Source organism: Chaetodon auriga, chromosome 8 (genome assembly GCF_051107435.1).
Source record: "Chaetodon auriga isolate fChaAug3 chromosome 8, fChaAug3.hap1, whole genome shotgun sequence".
In the NCBI taxonomy this organism is placed as follows: domain Eukaryota; kingdom Metazoa; phylum Chordata; class Actinopteri; order Chaetodontiformes; family Chaetodontidae; genus Chaetodon; species Chaetodon auriga.
The window spans coordinates 7,884,016-7,909,258 of NC_135081.1; the positions used below are offsets into that span (position 1 = coordinate 7,884,016).

Below are 25,243 nucleotides of genomic sequence, written 5' to 3' on the forward strand. Positions count from 1 at the left end.
TTGCCAGTTTTGCTTAAATTGAATGGCATTTGAACATAAAGCTGGATTTGTACTATAGGGGAGCCTATGCATAGAAGGGTGTTCAGGCTAACTGGAGGTTAGCATCTCCTGCCAGGAGTCAGAGACAAATGTAAGATACATACAAGCATAAAAGAAACTGCCACACAAATGCATCTAAGCTTACTGCATTGGTCTGTGCGCAGCCTGGAGAGGCAGAACAAACATGAAATCTGAGATAATGAGCAGAAGCTGTGTTGCTGAGGCTTAAATTGTCAGTGTCCTCCATGAGGCTGCTATCAGATCCAGCATAAAGCTCGAGGTGCTTAACCTACAAAATGTCTCAATATTTATTGTAAGTGCTTTGAACAACTTTTCAGACTTGAGGAGCTTGAAGGGACCTGGCAGTCAAAAGCTAACATTTGTGCCTCAAAATGTTAAACGTTAATGTCTGCAAAGCAGAATCATTTGTGTCGTCAGTGGGCTGCTGGCAGGAAGGTTTTAGCTACATGTTGTTCAGCTGACAGTTTTGGAGTTGCCACTTAATCTGCTAATAGCAACATGCATACAAAAAGGCCCATTAAGGACTCTTGACTAACAAATCCTGAGCTGGAATAAGTGGAGCTGCTTAAGTGTGTTTGATTAAAACAGTCAAAAAACTGATTTTCCTCACTTGTTTTGAACAAAACTATTTTGCACTGAAGTAAGCAGGTCGTCTCCTTGTCACTCATCCATCCTCGGCTTTCCGATGCACACAATCAACACTGGAAGACCAAGACGGTTTTACAGTCGGTTTTGTATTTACTGAGTTACAGCAGACTTAAAGTAGAAAATGAAAATGCAAGCGGTTTCCCATTATAGCCAAACCAAATGTACAGTATCCCAGATACTCGTCTGAACATGAAACTAAAGCGTCAGCAGCAGCAACAGACATTCAGCCAGCAAACAGCCAAACACTCACTGTTCAAACCAGTTTAAAATGACAGTTCAACTTCACTGTTTCTGCTTGCACAAATACTGCAAGCGCTCGCATCTGACCCACAAACCACAGGTATCCCTTGAAATTGTTTTGGAAAGTGAGCTGTTAAAAAGGAAAATCGTTGAAGCACATGCAAGCAGTTCACGACTGATTTGACAGCGGTGACATTCCAAATGCTTTTTGACATTTTTCAGAAAATCCGCACAGGTTTGATCATCTCTGACTCAGAGACGATGCGTTCAGGTGTTCTGGACTGACTGTACAGACGTCAACAAAACCCGATCCGGCTTTGAATAGAAGGACCTTCCTAAAGACAGAAAACCTAGAGAGACGACGAAGACGTGTTCACAGATCACAGCTGAGCAAAACGGATATCCGACACGGCTCAAATAAAAGGAGCTTCCGTTATTTTTGTCATGCGTCAAACACTTTCTCACATGTTCTTGTCAAGTTCAGTCAAGAAGATTTCAAGTTTTTCAAACAAAGCAGTGAAATGCTGAAGTCATCATTACCGGTCTGCGCTGTACCCAGTTCTGAGGCAGACGGCAAACGTCAGATAAGAGCTGAAAAGGCAGCATGGTGCGATCACACAGACACTCCACTCTCTTCCCTATGTGATTAATCATTTCTATATCAGGAAAAGGAACATTCTGTGCTGTTCAAAGCCTCTTAAACATGCCTCGGGTACTGACGCGTGAACCAGATGATAAGAAAAGATACTGGAACTTGGGATGCACAGTGCATTCATTCATTCATCCGTCCGTTCGCCCTAATGCGTTTTTGCTTGGTTGACTCATGTGGCTGCTTGTGTTCATCCTCTGGCCTCTCAGCAGTGCGGCTGTAGCTGTGTTTGGATTGCTCAGAACCACTGTCGCTCCTTCTGAACAGCCCCTCTGGTGCTTTTGAGTGATTTCCACCATCACAAGTTTAATTGTACGAGGGCTGGAAACAAGGTGACAGTGCAGAGAAAAAGTGGCCTAGCATGTAGATATCTGTCACTACCACAGGGATATATGCAAGTGCCATCAAATACTACTCGTGATGAGCAGCCGCAGGTATGATTCTCAAGAAAAAAAAGAAAAAAAAAGGACCGATTTTCAGGAAATAACAGACTATTATACATTTTGATCTGAACAACAACAACAACAACAAAAAAAAAACATTCCAGGTTTTGGGGCATCAGTCAGACTTTTTCTTAAAAATGTAACAAAACTTGGCCTCCCAGTAAAACTGTACAAACTTTTTTTTTTTCGTAATACAGAAAAACATTTACAAGGGTGCTTCTTTTGTAAAGTGTAGTAGTCCAAGTCCAGCTTTGGCACTCCTCTCACCGTCAGCATCTGCACAACACATCAGTGCTTAAACTGTGGGCCCCGGCGCTTTGTGATGACACCCCAGGCAGACAGTTACATCACCGCTTCCACGTTTGGTCATCTTGAGTCGTCGCCTGATGGCTGGTGACTCAGCAGTCAGTGATTTACTCGACCTGGAACAGAATCAGACGGAAGCAGACTTAAATGAACACGCTGGCCAATAGAAATCACAGCTCTTGCCTCTAAAGGAAATGCATTGCATTGATTTATGAACATCGTTTCCAGATTTATAATTGACTGCAGTGGTCACTGAGAAATTTAGAAATCAGAAAATGACAAAAACACGGTACTATACACGTGCCCTGAAACTAAACTTTGCTGTCAAATGTGCTAATTATTCTAAAAGTTTGTATTTATTGAACACAGCGTGCCCTCTTCGTTCTGCCTTCCTGTGACAGTAACGCTGTGTTTGTGTGTGTGCGGGCGTCTACAGCTTCAGTGCTAATGATGGTGTAGTCCAAATATCATCCTGCCATCCCAGTGTGCCATCTTTTTGAAGGACCAATCAGTGGTAATTGTACCCTAATAACTTCCTGGGTAACTGGAGGCTGCAGCTGTGGCATCTTAAAGGCGCAGTTCACCATTTATTTATCTATTTATTCGTCACACGGTGACACTTTCAGAAGCCATCTCCAGCCTCCATCCATCCATTCTCTGCTGCCAATGAGTCCCTTTCAGGGTCATGGAGGGCTGGAGCATATCCCAGCATGTACTGAGTGAAAGGCACCACAGCCTGTAGGACAGCAGCCATGTCCTATATCTTGCCACCTACAATGAACCCTTTTCTGATTGGGAGAGATGCAGCGAAATCTTCATTACACATTTCTCAACGTGAACAAATCACGCACTAGTTTTCTTCACCAGTTCAACTCACCATCAACCAGTGACCCTTCCAGGCTGCTCCAAGGTCAGAATGTCGGCGTCTGTTGCCAGCCTCTGTCTTTCCACTGCCTCTTCACTCTCGTCCCCCACAGCCACGGTCACCTTTACCCACCTGGTAAGGAAGCGGACACAAAGTCTGAACACAGATTGCTTCTGGGAACTAGAAACAAAAATCAAAGGAAGATTTTTATTTGCACATTGAATGCTTCTGTGAAAAAAAGCCATAGAAGTAAGTAGTGGATGCAACAAATAACAGGTGCAGAGGATGGAGTAATCCAGCATCCACACATTGCACTGCCCGTACGGTGCTGTATTTTTAGCCTGCTTCCACAAAAAAAATCTTAAAATAACTCCTCAGATATTCCTCTAAAACAATTGAACACTGGCAGCGAGCTGCTCTTTTTTTTTGTCTTTATAACGTGAATCTCACTCCAGAGAGTAAATATAGGATAAAGGACCGTTTCCCTTCTCTCCACCCACCTCCCTTTGTCAGCCGTGCTCGAGCTGGTCTGGTCCGGTCTGGTCCGGCTCAGGTCCGCCACGCTGTGGGCTAATCTGTCAGTCAACCACTGGACTTTGTCTTGCTCGGACAGCTTGGAGTGCTCTACTGCAGCTGCTGCGTTTTCACCTGCCTCCTCCGCTGCACAGACGGTTATAGAATTAAAAACATCCAGCAGATAAAACACAAGGTCAAGCAGGGGGTTTATACAAGTTGGAACAAAGGTCGACTCCGCGCTCTTCTCTAAAACTCACCTTTCACCGCCTTCACTTCCAAAGAAACGCTCTGGTTTGTCTCAGAACTCTGGCCGTTCTGCTCCTGTCCCGCTTTCTGCTGCTCGACAGGGTTCTGCTTTTGGAAAGCTTCCATCCAGTCCAGAGTGTCGCCGCTCTTCAGCGCTGAGCGGTGGTCCTTGAACCAGCGGACAATGTCGGTGCGTCCAAGGCTCGTTTGGACCTCCAGCTGGCTGTACTCTTCAGGAGACGGCCACTGCGTCCGGCAGAACATCTGTCGAGACAGATGATGTGATGAAGCGCAAAACGTTTGATGCCATAAAAATCCATATTCAGTTCAGTGTTAAATAGCAAAAATAAAATGCATGATTGGACCTGTGTGATAAAGAAACTCAAAGCTCCAAATTTCAAGCTGAGTGAAGACCTTTACAGGAGCTCGTGGTTAATAACTGAGAAGTGAAATTACTTACATTTCCTAAACTTGGGTCCTTCCATTTCATTCTACTTTCTACTTCTACTTCAGATTATTAACATTTGCAGACAGCAGTGTTTCTACTTCACCTTACTTAAAGACTTCCTCCACCACAGAACATACACTTGCCACACATCGGCATGTTGGTCTTGTCACTGAGAGCATGTTAGCACGCCGTTGTTAGCATTTAGCTAAATCCTTTTTGCTCCAGCGTCACAATTCTTGCCAAATTCTCTCTGGCAGTAAAACATGGAAGCGACTCACAGGAGGGAAGTCAGCTGCCATCTTTAACAATTCAGCTGAGAGTTATGTTTAAAATCTTCCACACACACACCGGCTTTGTTGACAGCTTAATATATGGCTAATGGACCTTTTTTTTGGCAGATTTTTGGCAGTTGAAATATATGGGTCATCATTAACTGACAGCCTCTGTCTGTGAAACGTGTTACAGAGCATAAAACAAGAGACTTCTCGTGGATATATGTTCCATTTATAGGCCTTGTAATCCTATGGGATACTGCTGTTTTCTAGACAACACTACTCCAGCAGCTTCTCTTTTAGTCTGTCAGCTCTGACCTTGTAGTCTCCTGCTGTCTTATCTCACTTCTAATATTAAATTATCAGCAAATCTCATCATGTCGTGTCAATCACGTCTTTTCCTCGAGCACTGGTACAATTCCTTCTCAAGATGAATCAACTTCACAAAACATCTCACTTCAGATTAAAAAAGTGCAATCTCATCAACTAATCTCTTTAAAGTCACAGCTCATTAATGTCTCGATACCTTTAGAAGCCCATCATTCATTATGAATAGAAATGTATTTGAGCATGTTGTCGTCTGATCGGTGTCGGCGTGTCTTCCTTTCCTTACCTCTCTGAGGAGGGCGAGGGAGCGGGTGGTGATGGGGGCCGGGCTCGTGGAGGCCGACAGGATGGGAGGATGGGGAGAAGAGGAGGAGGATGAAGTGAGGATGGGAGGTGACGCCGAGGAGGAGAGGGTTGGTGGATGAGGGGAGGACACCGCGAGCACGGGAGGGGAGGACGAGGAGGAGGAGGAGGACAGGACGGGAGGATGAGGAGAGGTGCGTTGAGATTTTGCGTCCTGCTCCCGATGATGCGAGGCCCCGTTCAGCAGGGCTCCCGGCCGCTCTCCTCTGTCCTCCGTGTTCTTTGACGCCATGGTGAGTAACGCCTTCTCCATGTTGTCCCTCAGCCCCCTGCGCTCTGAAAACCAGCAGTCCACCTCGGTCTTGGACAGCCGGGTCTCCTGGGCCAGTTGGTCTGTGGCGGAACAGAGTTCAGTGGATCAGATGAGCTGCGTTACCTTGAAGTGGAAGGGTTTTTTTTTTTCTTTGGAAACCTGAGAATTCAGTCTCTCTCCAGGGGACTTAAAAATGGGCTCATTAAAAACATTTCTGCTATTCCTGTCATGCAGGCACCCACCTGAGACGGGCCAGCAGCTCCTTTGGGGTGAGAGAAAATTAAGTCACATGCTGTGAACTCATATAAATAGAAGAAAACACGACTGGACTTTTTAAAGTAATTTGAGCTTCCACTGCTTATTTGACCATCTGATTCTCACCCAATTTATCCTACTTCAGGGAGAAAGTTTTTCAAAAGTACTTTAAAAGTTCTGCATTTTTTCCTCAGGAACTTCACAATGTAAACAGATGCTAAAAAAAGACATGATTGGAAGGCTGATTTATTCATTCGCTACCAGCCTGCAGGTGGGCTGTCCTGCATTTCTGTAGGCAAATACAATGTTCTCGCATCTGAATTCAGGACTCGGGCTGGGACCATCAGCTTTCAAGCTACATACTTCAAACCCAAGTAAGAATAAGCCAACACCAAATTGGTTGGTGGAGGGTTTTACCAATATCTGCCTCCTTTGGAGAGCTGCTCCTCTGGAAACTCTCCTCCAGCGCCTTCAGCTGCTCCGATGATTTCCCCTTCACCCTCTCCAGCAGGGGGAACTGGCTGGGGACTGCTTTCTTTACGGGACCATCTTTGGGTGATGGTGTCACCTCTGCTTTCACCAGCACTGGAGGTGGAGGAACGCCTTCGAGAGAGACACACAGAGGGAGTTCATTGATATTACTAAAGAGACCATTGACAGATTACTGACTATGATGAGGAACAATCCGCTTTCTCAGTTTGCATTTGTTTTGAAAGGTTTAGGAATTAATACCCACACTTGAGAACCACAACTGGTTTGTTTAAACCCTACAGACAGATACACGATTAATCACAGTCAGGATGTTTTATCATCAAATCTGTCTGGCTCTGATCACGCAACAGACCTTTGAGATTAAGGAGCCTCTGTTCACTGAACCACTTCTTTATCTCTCCTCTGGACAGCCCGGTGGTCTCTATCAGCCTGTAAATCTATCACATGACAAGATGCAACATAACATGAAACAATAAGGTGTTTGTCAGTGACAGTGATGTGTTTAAAAAAAAAAAAAGCCAGCAGCACTAAAGAAGAAAGTAAGAGCGGCGCGAAAAAAATCCTTATGGCACAAAAGAATGACATTTCACTCACTTATTCTTACCTCATCTTCCTCAGGGAAAGGACACTGTGTGTAGCTGGACCTCAGTACTGACAGCTGCTCGGCTGTTTTGTTGGGGTCAACTGTGAAACTCAGCACTTTGGGCGACACCAGCTTGGACGTGACCATGGGCGCCGAGATGGTCTGAATGATGGAGGGTCGTTTGCTGTCTGTGGCGATCACAGGGGAGGCCAGGGGCCGCTTGAGCGACTGTGCCACCTGTGGTATACACGGAAGATTTGACTGCTTCGGATCATCCGTCTGTCACGTTACGATATACATTCATGTTCCTGTGTCCGTACTAGCTAACATTCCTGCCCGCATGTTTTGTACCTGGTTAGCCACGGTGAGTGCCAGCGGCGCACAGGAGACGGTGGAGCCGTTAGCTACAGGAGTCAGCACCAGGCTGGTCTGTCCCAGGAGCTGACAGGGGAGGGACTGCAGGACAGACGCTCCCGGCTGCATGGCTTTGGAGGCTGCAGCGGGGGCAGACAGGTTGGTGGATGATTGAGAGGTGAGCTGAGGAGCTACCACGGTGAAGGTCTGAGGCACAGAGGAGATTGTACCGTTGAACATTTTCTTCCTGGCTTCCTCCACCTGTCATAGAGGGAAAGTACTTTTTATACCTGTAAGTTTAAAAAAGAATTAAATCTCTTCTCTGTACGTATGATTGCCAAGCTGAAAAGCTATTGTTTATTATTATTATTATCGTTACCGTAATCCGAGAGATCCAAGATTGATAGTTTGTTGTTTGTTCGTGTAAAGTGAAATAAAAAGTGAAAACTATGCTTAATTTCTGGATGCGGATCAGTAGCCAAACAAAAGCCCCCAGCCGAATCGGTGGTTATTACAATAGACAATTTGTGTACTTGTGCTTTGAGCTATAATCTGCTTCAGAGTGATAATGACATTTACCAACAGCCCAGGTTAATTGTTCTCATTATCTGGAATCTGAAAGCAAGTTAATTAAGAGTATTTGGAACAGAAGGTGCTGGAAATACAGTTTCTACCACCATTATTTTTTAAAGTCTTTGGGAAACCATCTGATGCCTCATTGGAGCATCTGACTTTTGAAAAAAAAAAAAACCTGGTAAAGACACGCAAAACCACACTCGAGGGAATTTAAAGAGTGCCTCAGATGTTTTTATTACTATAATTCCTACCTCCTCAGGAGACCAGCTAATGCCCTGTTTGAGCCTCTGTGTGGTGAACCAGACTTTGATTTGCTCCTCTGGATGTTTGGAGGCTGCGGTGAGCCAGGAGAGCTCAGCCTGTGTCGGGTAGGGGAACTTGTTGAAGGAGGAGATGAGTGTCAGGTTGTCGTCCAGGGAGGGGTTGTATTTGGTTGTGTTGAGGGGCACTGCGATCTTCGGCACCTGAAGTCATACAGTAAGCAACGGTGACTCAAATGACTTTTCAGTTTGTGTATTCGCAAAAAAATTGGAGTGGTGGATATGAAAAACAAAAAACTGTAAGGTAACACTTTATTTTACGGGTTTGTAATTTGGCACCATTTACAGGCAAAATTAGAAATTCCTTGGAAATGTATTCTCCATATCCGGTCATTTGTATGCTTGCCTTGTCGGCGAATTCGATATTTTTGCATGTTCAGCTGACCGACTGACTGACTAACAGACTCTCTTGATTACACTCACCATTAATTGGAATTAATTAATTGAAGTACACCAAATGAACAAGTGTATCTCCTTTTTCCTTATAATTAGCACTTAATTAGATTAGTTCTCTGCAGGAAGCTTCCAAGGAAATGATTAGACCGATACAGACCCATGAAATAAAGCCCTGCTAGCAAAACATTAAAATGTTAATTTGTCAAATTGCAAACTTCTCCACAAAGCTAACTTTTCAATCCAGTGCTAGACAATTTGGACACTTGCTTTATCTTGTAATAAGCATTGAGCTGGAGACAGGTAGCTTAGCTTAGCATAAAGACTGGAAGTGGGGGGAAACAACTAGCTTGGCTTTGTCCAAAGATGAAAGTAGACTTACTGTCTCATGGTTGTATGTCCTCACTGACCAGTCAGGTTGCAGTTTATATCCATGTCTCTCCAGACTTTATATATAGTGAAGACTTTAGAAAATGTGAAATATGGTCACAATCTCTGCTTCTGTTCTGAGTGATGGTGTTGAATAATAGCCAGAAAAGTGTTTCTGGATATAAAATGTCATCACTTCATCATTCTATCCTATGAGGCATTTGTGTGAAATTTTGTGACCTTTGAACCAAATTCAGTTCTTCCTCGCCTCCAGCCGTGACTGTCGAGGGCGCTGAGTCGTGAAAAAAATCCATATCAAAAGCTCTTTAATGAGCAGGTTGTATCTTTGTCTGTTTAATCCCACCAAAATTGTAATTGTAAAAACGACAGATATGAAACCATTTGCCTCCAGTCTTTCAGCTCAGCTAGTTTAGCACTGACAATTCAACATTTTGGGAAATACCTGAAGTAACTAAACAAACGTGATATAATGTGTTAATCAGTAGCAGCGTTCGTCCCCTTTGAACAGAGCCAGGCTACTTCCAACATGTATTCAAAGGTTAGCTAACTGCCTGCTGGCTGTAACTCTCTATTTCAACATACAGAAATGAAAAGTGGGATCAATTTTCTCCTCTAACTCTTAAATAAGTGTTTCCAAAATGTCTAACTGCACAGGAATAGTGCATATAAGAAAAACAAAAGTCCTACCTGGGTATAGTTTAGAGGCCGCTGTAGGGAAGGCATGATGTGAGAAAGGCTGTCTGCTTTGAGTAGGGTCGACTCGGGGATGATGACCGTCCCGTTCACATTGAGCGCTGTGATTGGTTTCTTGGCCAGGTCTGGGGTCAGTTTTCCCAAGAGAGACTCTGTCCGTTTACTATCCGATGGCATTATTTTTGGTTTACCGATCTTGACCGTGGTGGGTTTGCTGAGCGGCAGAGTGCCGAGTTCGTCCCCTTTGCCGGAAATGGCACTGGGTGTGTTGTAAATGGCGGCGCTGTTACTGCAGCCCTCTATCGTCTGCTCCAGGATTGTCTGATTGTTCATTTTGATGCGTTTGAATTTGAAGTTGCTCTCCCCCGGGTGACACCTCTCATTGTGTTCTGTCAGGGTGTCGAACTTCTTTGTGTTGAAGTTACAGACGGCGCACAGGTACAGGGGGTTGAGGATGACGTTAGGGTGGTTGGCGTCGACGTGTTCTTTGAAAGTGTTGAGGTTCTGTGTGGAAAAGGGGCAGTATTTACACTCGTAGCCCCCCTGCTGCCTGCGCTGAGGCTTGGAAAGGTCTGGGGGCTCGGTAGCTGGTTTGTCTGGAGCTGTGGGGGGGTCCAATTCCACAGAAGGCTCCGTCTCTGTGGTGAGATCTGTCTCCATAGGTCCCTCCTCAGTATGGTTCTCTGTTGTTGTCTGACAGAGGAAGAAGGCAGAGTTCAGATTTGGAGGAAACTGCATTCTCAACTCTACATATCATACACACATCACTAGATCAGTTGTAACGATAAACAACAAAAAAAAAAGCTATAAAAGAACTGAATCATATTTCCCTCACCTCCATGTCATGTGATTCCTCCGCCTCATCGTCCAGCTCCACCATGGTCTGGTCTGGCCGGATCATACAGGGAGTGGAGGCCTTCCGTCGACTGGACATGTTGATGGTAGTTTGTCTGGGTGGACAGCTGCCCTCACTTGGTGCCTGTGCTCGGCCAGTGGTGATATAAAGGAAGCTGACGTGCCCAGGATGCACGACTACTGTCGAGAGGACCGGCTTGCTCTAGGACCCGGATACAGGCCCGGGCTCTCTCTTGTATTAGGAGAGGCAGTGCACACAGGGCAGCCTCTGAATAGGAGGGAGCAGCCAAGAGTCTGGAGAACAGTCTTCCCCTGGGGTAAGATTAGTGGCTGGAGAGAGAGGAGGGCAGTGCAAGGTGAAGGTCTGGTAGAGATGGGACTGCTGTAGCGTAGTGTAGGCCGTGCTCGCCGACGGTGTCAGCTCCAGTGCTGGCCGACCTCCTGGAACTGCATGACAGGATGATACCTGGATGGAAACGGAAGAGCCACAGCAGGAAAACTGAATAATATAAACACCACATTTTAATTTTGTCCTGCTTTTGTTTAAAAACCCTCTTTTCCCCCTTTGTTTCCTCTACTGCTGCCATTTATGATTGGAGTGCATTTAAGTCAGAGATTGACGCATTGTCACTGAATACAAGTCAGGGAAATGAAGACAAATTCAATACAAAGTGGATTTATGTGGAGAAACTGGTTAAAACTACAACTGAGACATTGGATTTTACACAAAAGGAGAATGAACAAGAACCCATAGCTAACCTATTCAGGGGCACAAAACACGCTGGTTTGAGCATGTCAAGAAAAGCAACACGCTGGGTTACTTCAGCTCAGCGGCGTCCTATGTGGATCAGCCGCAAGCAGCCACCCAAGATGTAGAGTCAACATTCCGCCAGAGAGCCAAAAGTCTCAAAATGAAAAAGGTCAAAGGAAGCTGACAAACAGCGCGGCAGAGCAGACGGTCTACAGGTCGTCGACTGCCAGACAAGCGCAGCACTGAAAAGAAGAGGATTTGTAGGCAGCCCCCTCAAGAAATAGACACTAATGGCAGTGGAGCAAAAATCACAGGACGCCAGAGGTCTGAAGAAGCACGGCCCTTTTCAATGAGCATGTTTCACGCTGGCGGAGGGAAGGAACAGCGTGTGGGGAAATCCAGAGTACGTGCATCCCGTCCTCGGACCAGCAAACCAGTCAAAAAACCCACAACCGGAGCATCACTCAAAACATCCTTCACAAGCAGCTTTTTTGGTTTGAGAAGTTTTACAGAGGGGCTCCTGTGGTGTCTTTTTACAGAGAGTGCAAACTTTCATCATCAGTTTGAGAACAGTGGTTTGATTACACAGCTGGTATGCAAATATATGCAGCCGACAGGTCCGCGGCTGTCAGCGAGACCTGAGAAATATTGACTAATCATACATCACATCGTGCTGCCGAGTGTGAACAGAGTGAGAAACCAGAGACAAAGCAGCTTCAGATACATATCTTAAAAAGTGAAGAGCATCTTTATTTGGGTTCCGTGAAATGACACCTCCGTCAAGAAAAAGCAGTTCGGAAAAAGCTGAGCGAGCGCGGGCAGAGGAAACTTTCCAACGGTAATATTATAATGAGGGAGGGGAGAGAGAGAGAGACGAGAAGCTTATCTGAGTGAAGTCGATTGATATTCTGGAGGCCTCATGCAGAAGCTTCATACTCATATTCACATGAGTAAAAATCAAATGAGTCGATGCAGCAGCGGGGCTCTTCTATCAGGACGTAATGAGGCTCCATAAAACCAAGTCAGCACAGAGGATGAGGCAAAGTGTAAATTAAAATCTCCTGTATACAACACTAATCAAATGTGATGAATGTGAGTAAATGTTGACAGAAGAAATAGGCTTAACCTCACCGAACAAAGATCCTGTTCAACAGTATCATACGGAGGCCGGGTGTGCAGGGACATCGCAAAAGGGTGGGGCGGCTGCGAATATGAGAAAAGTGTGACTTGGGGCTCAGCTCTGCAGGTTGAGACTGTACTTTCTAATCACGGCGAAGTGTCACATACATAATTTGGGCCTCTACGCATTAATCACATGGCACTGCACCCTCGAAGGCTGTCATTCGCCAGTCGACTCATTGTCCTGAGATATCTCAACTCCTCAAACAACCCACCCAGGCATCATTAGGATGCAGACTCATTACCATGGTGTCGCTATAGCAACCATGGACGTAGAGATGTAGTGAAGTAGCTGCTACATCCGTGTCACTGACTGAGACTGTATGTACGGGGATGACCCAGCTGTGTGCGGGACTGCGTTTGGAGGTTTCAGAGGCAGAAAACAAACCTAGAAATCTTCAGGGAAACAGAAATCTTGCAGGGATAACTGACAGGGCGGCCGTGTGCCTTGACAGCACGGGAAACCCCAGGATGCAGAGCGGTGTGGTGCATCTGTGAGGTTTCTCCTGCTTCACTCACTCAAAGTCAGACGGGAACACAAGGAGAAGGAAAGACTCCACTTCCCAGAATATTCCCAGACAGCCATGGCCAGCTTGCAGCAGGAATGGGTTCTAAGCTTCCTACCCCTGTTTTGGGTTCTGGGTGAATACCTTCTAAGAGCACACATGGTGGAAACGCTGCACGTGCATGCGCTCAGTTTTCCACTAACTGTCCCTCTGTCGCTTCCACGTTTGACCAAAATCCAACAATGTGACCAACATCTGGTACGAAGGAGCCAGAGATGCATCCGTCAGCTGCATCTGAAGTGCCACTCCACGCGACCTGCTGAACTTCTGCCGCCTCACTGCCGACACAGCCTCAACACTTTCTGGATGAGGATCTGACTGCGAACAGAATGGAAGAGAGAAAGCGCCGAGCTGTAGCTGGACGGTGTTACCTCCCACTGGTGTGTTGAACCCACACAAGCAGAGGGAGAGAGGATGAGCAGTTCCATGTATGCGGCATCTATATTAGTAGTCTGTAAACACAACTGCCACATAGCTTTTTAATGCCAGTGGTTCCTCAAACATTTGCTACAAGTCACTGGATGACATCAGACACCGCTTTGCATATTAAATACGTGCCTATTGAGTCATTTATAGAAAAAGTGTTGACAACATGACAGACTTCGAGCACAGGCTGACTGAGGGAAAGGAGCATTAGCTTACACCATATAAACACAAACAGCTCTGCAGTTGGAGATGTTGCAGGCGAGTTAAACTCGTGTGCATTGACTGTCTCAAACAAAGAGGAAAGCCTGTGTAAAGAGCGCTGAACACTGAGGGTACGCTGGCACCGAAATCGTTTACAGTGGAGGAGGGACGGCCAGCTCTCCTACTGCCTTCGCTGGCTACTCGGGAGTAAGCCGTCTGAGCTTTTCACATGATGACTTTCACTTTATTTCAGGCAGGGAAGCTAATTAACTAACTAAACATGGACGCCATGGCTGCTTTCGTAACCCAGGTCATGTCAGTCAGTCTCCCACCTTTCCGTTGCTGTGTGTAACCTAGTCAGCCAGTTAGCTTGTGTGTGCTGAGTGAGCTCTGTGCTGGAGCCACAAACTCCCCACTGTCTGGATGCTCATTAAACTTGTATGAATACTCAGCCTGGCATCCCCTTGCCAGCCCGTCTGTCTGTACTTGCCTGTTGTCTGGCTGTCTGTCTGTCTGATTGGTGCATTATATTAGTGGAGCCATCTTTCTGAAGGAGTTCCCATTAATGCTGCCAGGCAGCAAATACATTTATCAGCCCTGGCAGTAATCAGTTTAGGCTACACACTGGCATACATACTGGAGAGAACGCAGTGGAAATCAATACACATCCTCCGTACCACAGCGCCTGCTTAATGCATGAAGACAGACAGATGATCTAATACAGCAGAAACACGGCGGTGCTATAGGAAGGATATCTATCCAAACAGCAGTGAGAAGAGAGCGACGCTGAACAGATGAGTCACAGCAGCGCACTGGACTCGCCTTCTATTTCTGTGTATCATTAATGTAATCTCAAAGTGTAGTAGGGGGGAGAGCTATGACGGTGCGCACAGAAACGGAAATTTATGAAAAGTAGTGTGGCCTTCTGTTAAAAAACACACGTCCATGGCTCAACTTCTCTTAACTGAGGTTTACAACGATGTAATGATTGGGAAACAACTTCTCTTAGGGATCCCTGTGGTAACTGCACTACCTGACTCAGAGGTTAAGGTAAAAGGTTGCAGCTCTACTTTCAGTGAGGCAATAATAAGGAAAGCACACGTGAGGTTCAAGGCTTAGGAAATGCAGGGCAACCAGTTCACACTGCTGATATGATATACAGTAAATATTGAATTATATAATGCAGGCAGACTGATCAGGTGCACTCTGGTAAGGCCATGCGGTGCCTAAAATGTGAAACAACGTGCCTTGGGGCTGAACAAAGATCCAGCTGAACAACTGGCAGATTCTGGTGAGGTTCATTGTTGTTGCTGAAGAAAGGCGGCGGCTGGAGAGACGAACGCGGAGACACAGCCAACCGAGCGCCAGAGTTTTCAGGCATGCAGTCATCACAAAAACAGAGGCATATGAATGGCAACCTCTGCAGCTGCTGTACTTGAAGCCATGCATGAAGTACAAACCATCCTGTTAGACTGGAGCTCTAAAATAACAAGCACAACAAGACAAGAAGATGCAGAAACGCTGACTGTAACACGAGCATGACTTTGCTGCTACATTAACTAAAACTTTGAACCTCCACCACACAATTTATATCACAAGTAACGCAAACATATTGCACCGAGGGAGCGCACACACGGCCTTGTTGGCGCTGCTGTACGGGGTGTGTTTCTCTCAGTCTGTGTGTTTTGACTGCGATCTCCCTCCTGACTGCCGGTTCCTCAAGTCAGCCACTGCAGTGAGGAGGACAATGTGTGTGTCTCTATTGTGTAGCTGAGGAGAAGCACCACTGCCATTAATACAACTCATCCCAGCAGGGGTGGCACAGGCAGAATTTCGGACCGTCGCAGAATTAATTTAAATCTCATCACGCGGCTCCTGTGGAGCAAAGCAGCGCTGCGCTGTGTCTGAGTGCTCGGTATGTTCTGCATAGCAACAGAGCAGCACTACTTTTGCTGAGCTTGGATAAAGACTAAACGTAGATAAATGAGAAAATGGCTACTACTGGATTTCTGAGGCTGATGGAAATATTGAGTATATTGGATGATTTTCTTTCTTTTCATTTTTATACATAAAGAAATAACATTTAAAATAAGGATCCCTTAAAACAGGGGTGGAAACCTCTGGTCCCAAGGTGATATTCGGCCCTCAAGACCATAACCAATAAAGAAGATAACATAAAAGAGTGGTCTGTGAATGCAACACACATACATTGGCTGATATTATGTCAACGCATCATGGCAACAAAACATAAGTAGATTCAGTGTCCGGCTTTGCAAGAGAAATGGACAAATGAACCTTTTCATTTTTGTGTTTTGTTGGCGAGCCAGTGTGTCTAAGTTGGTTTGTGGGGACACGCTCACAGTGATGAAAAGGACCAATCTCAAGAGTCTTTACAGCTTGAAACATGCTCAACTGGATGAGCTGCAAAGACAAATGTGCTTGAATAAAGTTCCTTGGATGCTGAACAAGCAGCTTTCACAAGACCCCCCTGTGACGGAGAAGACGGGCAAGTTTTACACTGAGCGAGCTCAAAGCTAAGAAGCTAAAAGCTCATTCAGGATGAGCGTTAATGTGGAACCAGCTGATGCATCTGACGACCAACAACATGAAATCACTGAGCTGCGAAGCAACGACCAATGAGCAGCTCTTTTCAAAAGTGAAGACTGACTGACCCAAACCTGAGAAACCAGCCGCCGGCAGCATCATCATTATCACAACGCCTCACCGTACCTTTGGATTGAGCCAGCCAAGCTTCTTCCCTGTTTCCAGTCTTTATGCTTAGATAAGATGGGCTAATAGTCTCGTCAGGTTTCTGTGGTGGACAAACTAATAATGTCTGTAACTTGCCTCTGACATATCATTGGCATTTGGCTGACACACAGTAAAGCAGCCTTAATCACACACAAGCTGAATTCTAACCAGATTTTGTCACATCAGCAAATTCTTCCTGCTCTAAATTGCTGATACAGCACGTTTTCACTTTTTCCCGATCGACTTTCCTCCACCTCGTTTCATTGAAGCCACCGGTGTCGCTGCAATGTCACACAATCACCATCTTTTGTGACGAGTTGCAAAACTTCCCCGTGGAAGTTACAGAAAGCGAGCCTGCCACTGCTGCTGTGACCTTATTCAATCTCCAAACACTGTATGAGACGCAGTGACCTATATATCTTATGAGGGAAACACTGTCAAGCAGGCTGCACCGCATTCGATCAAGAGTCCAGTCTTCCATTTATTCTGCTTCACCGTAACAATGAACACATACACCCGTCTCACACTGCCAGACCTGTCTCCTCGCCGAACACACACAGGCACACCGTTACACACAAAGGGCAAGCTATAAAAATATCCAAGTGTCACCCACTCTGCGGCTGATGGTTGTGTTACTATGGTAACACTGTAACCAACAGAGAGCGTGTGCGAGTGTGCGCTCGCATCCAGGAGCAGAAACCCAGCAGAGGTCAATCAGTCACGACGGCAGCGGCGTTTCAAATCCAGCCAAACTTCACTTTTTCTGCATGCATTTAACTAACTCTCACGAATATCTTACATCATTAGTCTGTCAGAAGGACAGAGTCAGAGGTAGGGAACCTTGTGTCCGACCTTGTGCAAGCCAGCGTACATGTAAAACATTAGGGACCGCATCGTCATCTGCATGCATTTCCAAATCTAGCAGTCACTGCTACAGCCCACTGCTGGACTCAAAGGAAGCTGTTTCACACCGTTTGGAGCAAACACGGTGGCTCTGTTTTCCTGTGCCTTCTCAACACCAGGAAACGATGTGCGCCCAACGCACACGCTGTCGTGGAACTGTCTCAATTCAGTTTGTTGCCGCAACCCCACAGAAACTCACACAAAGTGACCCCGGTGACGAAGGCGAACACGTCAGCAGGCGTTCACTTGATCCGAGGGCTGCGAGTGAAATGAAAAGCAGATGGTGTGCTGGGCAGGGTTTCATTACAGCATACTGAGTAACACAGGGGTAAACTATCCCTCTTGAACATTTGTATTTAGTTTACATGATAATGACCCCCCTTGACTTGATTCTGCTGTCCTATTTGCGCTCTCCCTGTCCAGCTCTACGCTCCTCTCTTTCACTCTCCCTAATGGCCTCATGCACAGACAGACAGCCACACTGATAATGGTGCACTTCTCTCCCACGGAAACATTGTACTCCACAATGTCAACTTTTAAGACCTTAGCCGCTGTTAAAAATGCACTTTTCCTTTTTTTTTCTGCTGTTGTTGTTTGGGCTGGGGGAAAAGTGTGAGTTTCTAGTTACAGTAAATGCACTGTGAGACACAAGTGGAGTAGGGCAAGGGTCATCTTGCACCCAACCAACAGCCTGCAAATTAGGTCAACAGTGACAGGGACGTGGGAGGGGCTCTGCAACACTTCAGTCTAACGTCTACCGCACTGTAATCACCGCAATTGATAAGTGATATATAATATAATGCAATGTTATGTTGCGTTTAGTGGAAATATTTATGCCGGGGGGGGGGTTAATGTCTTGCGGAGTCCAAATGAGAAAGCCAGGAGACTTTGGCGCCCTTTATTTTGTGTTTGTGAGAGTCTCAGCAAGCAGTTAGTGCTCCAGTGCGGCCAGATTTCCAACCTGTCAATCTCTGCCTTCGCTGCAGTGGGTGTGGCCTGTGAATTGTCTCCAGCCTCTCCTCATTGGTCTGGCGTTGGCAGGAGGGGTGTGTCTGTGCTCTGCCAGCAGCTGACGTGGTGCAGTGCAGAAGGCCTTTTATAAGCTCGCTCTCCCACTCTCTCTCTCTCTCTCTCCTTTCGTCCCCTTTCCTCCCCCTCCGAACTTAAAATTTGGAGGACACAGTGGGATGGGAGTAGGGGAGCTGCTCCACACACACATGCTCACACAGGCATGAATGATGTACATGACACGCAGACACTGATTGTGTGCAAAGGGTATGAAACTTTTTCGGCAGTTACATGAAGCGGTTGTTAAGTCCAGGGGATTTGTCAACCGCAGAAGTACTGTCAAGTTCTGAAAGACTGCAGCGGCAACAGGAAATGAGCCCTCTGATTGGTGGATGATGTACACGGGGTAGTTTAATACATGCTTAGACATGCAGAAACACACCGCTGTACAAACTGCTGTGCACCCATAGACTTAAATAATAATAATTGCAGCGATGAAGCAGTCAAGTCCTTGATAAAATACTTATGAAATGACGGACTGGGAGAAAGCGCAGGTACACCAGACCCCACCAGTAGTATCTGCGCACACACACACACACACACACACACACACACACACTTATGTTGCAGTCTCTCACTCCAAGGTTGTCTCTTGTTTCTCATTCACACCTCGAAGACGTTCTGTCTCTTGTGTCTTTTCTGTTCTTTGTCACTCGCTGGCTCTCTGAGCGTCACCGGTTCCCTTTGTAACACCTCTAGTTTGGTTGGATTTCCAGCACGTTAAGTACAACAGAAGCACCTTCAATTCTTGACAATCTACGGCAATTTTCTGCTCTGTCCATGTGGGGGGGGCTTAGTGGCCACATAAGACCATCACATGTACGCCTGCTGTGACCTTTTATGTGCTTTACCTGGAAAGGTTTCTGCTTTGGGTTGCACTCGGGCTGTTGTTGTAGATTTCCAGGAATACAACCGAGGCCTGACCCAGCAAATTGCAGCCTTTCACACCAGAAACTGACATGACACCAACATGGAAAATTGCCTTTAAGCGTTAAGGTGCGTGCAGGGCTTTAGTTTCCAACACTTCTCTGTCCCTCTCCCGTCACTCTCGTGCAGTGTCGCTCGGTGTTGATTTCATGCTCCCTCTCCTTCTGTGACTCCTCAGCTCTGCCTCCCTAATTGCCTCCTTGCTTCCATCACGATCTCCCTCTCAGCCCCACCTACAGGTGATGAGCTCATCTCCGTGGTTGCCTTAGTCACCTAACAACACGTCTGAGAAGCCGGCAGAGGCACAGCGGAGAGAGGACCTGAGCCGAAAAAACACTGGAACAAAGCGCAGCGTAGATGTTGGTGATGTCATCACAGAGCCGGGCTGAGCACGACAGGCCGTGATGACAACAACCTCCGTCCTCCAACCCGTGGTGACTCACTCCACTGTTTCACCAAGAGAATGGACAGACGTTACATAGCTCGGGATTGGATGTGGAAGTGTGATGTGCGGTGAGGAAATGCTGGATGTTCCTGATGAATGTGAAAAACAAAAACTTGTTGAAAACCAGCACAGGTCAGCAGAGCACAACTCTAAAAATAACAGCCACGTATCGTGGAAGAGTGAGCTCAAAAGCATCAGCTTACCGGTCCTTAATTTCTCTGTTTATCTCAGCTAACATGCAGCACACAGTATCTCAGCAAAGGCACATGGGCTCAAACTCCCAGAAAAATCAAGCACGGGTCCGTTATCATCAGCCAGGGTTTGAGCAAGAGCGAGCCACAATCCATCACTACATCACTGCAACCTCTCTGTGCTCAACCGTTTCCATAAAAATCAAGGGCAGGATCGATTCTGCTAGCGTGCTTCAGATTTTAGAAGAAGCATTAACATTTATCTTGCGATTCAGCCAAACTAGTAAATGAATCGCTGGCCGTTACCTGGTAAAACCTGCATCGCAAGCCAGCGCTTGTTATTGCTGTTAACAAAGAACAGAGCGATGAGTCTGTTGGTCCATAAACAATGTAGCGTTAGCTGCTTGCACACATCACTTTATAGCTTAAGGGGACATGACATCTGATACCGTCAGCTGTAATTGTCAGACATGACTTACCAGCAGTTTGTCATAATTACCGTAAGTGGAGCACTACATACCAGTCATCACTGAACATGACACTTTTGCATGTAATGATTAGATTAATTAAAAGGGCAATTTTTTTAGCAGTTATCAACACTAACTATGAGAACTGGTCTGGTTTTCCAGACACAGATGAACTTTGAAGTTGACTGCCAGTGAAGTAGTGATTCAAGTATTTGTCAGTGGCACAGTTAGGCCCAGATGAAAGGAGAACACCCCTTTATTCACACACATGATTTCACAATGTGTTCTCATTTCTTTAGTCAAATTGAAAACAAACTGTTAATTGTATTATTAGTTTTAAGGCCTTGCTGGGTTTACAGCTTTGACAGAATTGTTTATTATAAGAAAAGGACAAATTGGCCCCTTGGGCCCCCGTCAGAGCGAAGTCTGGCTCAGACACTGGACAGCTATAGCGTTAGCAGCACACACACAACGTACACCTGAATGAAAAGAGGAGTGCCTGCCACCACTTTCTCAAAAACAGACATCATTTCTTGGTGTTTCACTGTCAATCTGCTGCAGGTTAGTTCCAAGCAGCCATCAGAAGCTGCGTCAGACAATTTCAATTTGCTGCTGTGTCTGCCAGATGCAACATCTGGCCGCATGACGACTGTCAACAATTAGATCCCGCACGTCATTTATACAAATGCTATCTGACCACACGGCACTCTCCTCGCTGTCAGACCATACCAAAGGGTTCCATTTAAACGAATCGGATGGATGGAGTCTTTTTCATTCTCCACCGTCAGCAAATGAATAAACACCTCCAGGAACAAACGGGGTGGATCACCTCACAGCTGGATGTTTTGACGGTGACATTCTGAGAGGTCACAATACATTGATAAACACAGCATGGCTGAGCAAGACTGGCAAAAACAGGCAATTCAATGAGGGGAGATTTATTTTCATGCCACTTCTTCAAAAATAGCTGCCAAACTCCTGACTGTAAATAAAGCAAACGATTTCAGAGCGTACATGAAATCCCTCCTCCCTGAGACGCTCTGTCTGTCTCTGTCTCCCTCCCTGCTGCCGTCACAGTGGAGTGATGATGGGACAATCACTGACGTTATGGACAACAAGGTAGGGCGGTGACATCTGTGCATTTCTCTAATCCCCTGAGCAATACTGAGAATAACAATTTCCCCCCCCAAAAAAATATTTAAACGCAGACTTAATCTTGCATCTGTCAAACTATAAAAACAAGTCAGTAATGTCCTACATACCTGACACTGAACAACAATGGGGATTTTAAATGTCACCACTTGTCTAGCACACTGACTTTGGTAAGTTTCAGTTTATTTAGGTGGGTCAATTGCATATATCTCAATTTCCTATACATTAATAACAACATCTCTGTCTGGCTGTATTCCCAGTTTAACGGCGTTCTGCAGAGACGCTTGGCTACACAACGCGCTGAGCGACTGTCTGCGTGTGCGGTTTGAAATGTGACCGTTCACTTTGATCAACAGGAGCCCTTTGATTGTTCAGACACCAGTAAAAATGAGCTGGTTGTCATTCCCAATTATATAACATTATGTGTGATTTGGCAGATCACAAGTGGAACCCATGAGAAGAACAAACATGAGCCACATTTTCATTCACATGGAAAGAGCAAGAGTGCTTGGCTTAGTGAGCGAAGCCAAGTTTATACCCAGAGGAATCGCTGGTAACGGGTAATGTGTGTGTGTGTGTGTGTGTGTGTGTGTGGGGGGGGGGGGGGGTAACTACACTGTGATCAAACTCGCACATCTTTTACAGATTGGGCTCCACTGTTGATCAAGGAATGTTTGGAAATCCAACATAACAGGTCATGGCAGTATGAAGGGAACGCCGTCTAATGAACAAGATATTTCATCAGACACGACGCAAGACGGTGAATACAGACTATGGCTGGGTGACAGCTTTACTTAGAAAACCAGCATACACAACAGACACTAAATGCTTTTCAATTAATCGGCCCACCTGTAGGGACGCAGCGTGCAGAGCTGTCAGAGGTCTGAGGCTGTACGCTGCTGAACAGGTGCGCTGAATTACAGCAGAGTGAACCTGCCTCGAGGACTGTTTATCATAGCCGGCGATATGGAAGATATGAAACGCTACTTTAATGCTGTCAGAGTCGAAGTCGTGTCAAATCATCATTACCATTACTTGTCTGTACGTTCATCAAACCATTATCATACGTCTATACGCAAGACAGGATGGAGCAGAGGTACAGGCCAGCGAGTGGCAGGTGCATGGCAGCGTGTTGGGATTCTTTTCCTAAATGTAACGTTTGCAGACCTGACTGCACGAAGCTCATTGGAATAAATTTCGTTTCAGGTGCTGTGAGGCCATGTTTTACCACACACACACATACAGCTGGCCGCCCTCTGCCACTGAATAAATGCAACCCAGAGAGGAAACTTTCAACTTTATTCTCACATTGACAAATAATCCTGATTTAACGTGGGTCAGTAAAGTCACGGCCGATAAGAACGTGACTCCTGGCTTACTTGGAGAGCCAGTGAGTTTACGGTGACTTTAAAGAAACTTTATGGCACAGTGTCCCAGTAATAAACCTATATGACACGGCACTGTATATGAGATTTATGGTTATGTGAGACAGCGATGAAAAACAACTAGAAATCTAAGCAGGAGGCGATGTACACTGGCTTCCACTTTAAGAGCAAGCACAATTTCCCCGTTTGAACTCTGCCACTGGAAGATCTGACTGCTTTTCCAATCATGGCATGCGCTTTGTTTGTGTACTTCTTGTCTAAACACTGTCTCAGTGACTTCACTTATGCGCCTATGCAATGCAGGGCAACGTGAAGGCTGCATGACACCAATCAAACCACCACCACCACCATCTCAATAGAAAAGGAGCTCCTGGGTGCGCTGGGGACACGTTTCCCCCTGGCTGAAGCGGCGCGTTTTGACTTCCCCGCCTGACTTTCCACAGCATGCACAGGCCTACTGCAACGACAAGTCAGCCCCTGAGCTACAGCGCTGTGTGTGTGTGTGTGTGTGTGTGTGTGTGTGTGTGTGTGTGAGCAGTGAGAGCCGTGGTCTCGGAGGGGAGGAGGCATCACCAGGGGTAACGTTACGCCTACATCACAGTCGCGCAAATCAAAGTCTATAAACAACGCCGGACTCGAAAAGTTGCGTTGAAGCCTCGGTGCCGCTGAACGTGAGCGGGTTCACCGACGGCGGAGCGCAGTTTCACGGCCGTTTCCACCGGCCAGCCCGAGATGTGACAGAGGGGCGCAGAAAAACACTCTCCCCAAATGTTCCCCCTCTCGCCATCGACGTAACAACATGTCGGCAAAGGACGGCCATGTTTTGCTGGTTATGTCGACACGGGGAGGAGGAAAAGTAGACACGGTGTCTCTCCTCTCAGCCTTCTCCCACCGCGGTCACCTCGTATCGGAGTGAAACTTCACCGCCGGCGGAGAAAACGTCCAATTAGCAACTTGGCGGACACGTTGTGTGAGCACGCAGGTGGAAACGGCGGGGGCAGGCAAAGTTCATGCGGCGAGACAAGTTGAAATATTTATACAGAGGCGTGTGGGTGTTCGGCAGCCCGGAGAGAGGCACAAAAAAACAACTACATGCCGTTTTAACTTGAGGGACTTTTGAAGGAGGGGAGAGGGAGCAGAGGCGAGCCGTCTGACAAACACAGGAAGAGTTGATCCTTTTCTTACCTGCCCACCGTTTTGGCGCGATGCTCAGGTAGTGCGGCGCAATCCCGAAGCGACTGCGAAGCCAAGAAATAGCCAAATCCGTTTTAAACACTCTCGCGGCGGTCCAATAGCCGAGCAGACAACAGGCGACAGGAAAGAAAAAATTGGCGATCACAAGGAGGATCTACGCCAAAAGCCACATGATCGCCGACGTCAGAGTACGTATTTGCATGCCGTACCGGAGCGCCGATGTCCGTCCACAGCGGGTCCATGGTGTTATAGCCGTGAAAAGTTCACAAACAGGCGGAGTGAAGTGAGACAACTCTCCGTCCAGACGGCAGGAGCAGTGCTGGTGGCTCCATGAAGCATGCCTGCTGCTGGAAAAATGAATGAACTGCGTCTTGTTGCAGTCAACTTGTCCCTGTGCTGACGCCTGCCTGCCTGTTTGCTCGGAGCTAATTGAATATTTAAGTATCAGAGGGGGGCGTTTGTTACCCCCAAGGTCCCACCTTCTCTCTTTCACCCCGCCCACCCCTCTTTCTCTCTCGCCCCCCCATCTCCCCGTATGCATGTGCATGTGAGGTGTGCAGTTGCTGCAGTGCTTTCCGCGCTGGATGCGGGTCTGCAGTGGGGACACCGCAGGGCTGCTTTCATTCCGCACAGAAAGCTCACATCTGGATCCACAAAGGTTAGTCTGAGGTCAGCACGGAGGCTACTCACGGTGTGTGCTGCTGAGAGAAGCTGTCCTGAGGTGGCACAGACGGCTCAGTGAGCTCACACACAACAGTGACCTCCACTGGATCCTCTTTAGAATTGATTCTGACCTTGGCACCGTGGGCGCATCACAGCCTTCACGCAGCTCCTGCAATGATTTTGGACTGCAGCGATGCTTCTGTTATTCACAAAACTCACGTGTCACCCACGGATAGAACATATGACAGAGAAAATAGTGCTTTTAATAAAGTGGGAGGTGTGTTTCCACCTGCGTTTCTGCGCAGGGATGTCAGAGTGCAGGCCTGAACTTTGGCTGCAGTCACACAGTCTTTCTAGCCTGGAGGGAATATGCAAATGCGTCAATATTGCTTTGCAAATGCGGGCATGTCAGTTCAAAACAAACAAG

At 46.6% G+C, this 25,243-nt stretch overlaps 1 protein-coding gene across 1 annotated transcript; it reads right to left on the reverse strand.

Moving 5' to 3' along the window:
* Positions 1 to 773: 773 nt before the first annotated feature.
* zhx2a (zinc fingers and homeoboxes 2a) lies at positions 774 to 24,584 on the reverse strand. The gene is made up of 13 exons (XM_076736941.1): positions 24,145 to 24,584; positions 10,528 to 11,013; positions 9,687 to 10,385; positions 8,148 to 8,360; positions 7,318 to 7,581; positions 6,988 to 7,203; positions 6,736 to 6,820; positions 6,309 to 6,494; positions 5,307 to 5,716; positions 3,985 to 4,237; positions 3,712 to 3,871; positions 3,224 to 3,343; positions 774 to 2,462 (listed from the first exon to the last, which is right to left on the reverse strand). Exons 2-12 carry the CDS (start codon positions 10,624 to 10,626, stop codon positions 3,226 to 3,228), a joined length of 2,703 nt encoding a protein of 900 aa, XP_076593056.1. The 5' UTR covers positions 10,627 to 11,013; positions 24,145 to 24,584; the 3' UTR covers positions 774 to 2,462; positions 3,224 to 3,225.
* Positions 24,585 to 25,243: the final 659 nt, after the last annotated feature.

What these genes read in the sequence shown, in the direction of transcription:
- zhx2a (XM_076736941.1), bottom strand. Translation starts at nt 10,626, where the DNA reads ATGTCCAGTCGACGGAAGGCCTCCACTCCCTGTATGATCCGGCCAGAC. An exon ending in CACTCACCGTGGCTAACCAG is followed by an intron (nt 7,204 to 7,317) that starts GTACAAAACATG and finishes TGTATACCACAG; the next exon opens with GTGGCACAGTCGCTCAAGCG. An exon ending in CCCTCGCCCTCCTCAGAGAG is followed by an intron (nt 4,238 to 5,306) that starts GTAAGGAAAGGA and finishes CTGTCTCGACAG; the next exon opens with ATGTTCTGCCGGACGCAGTG.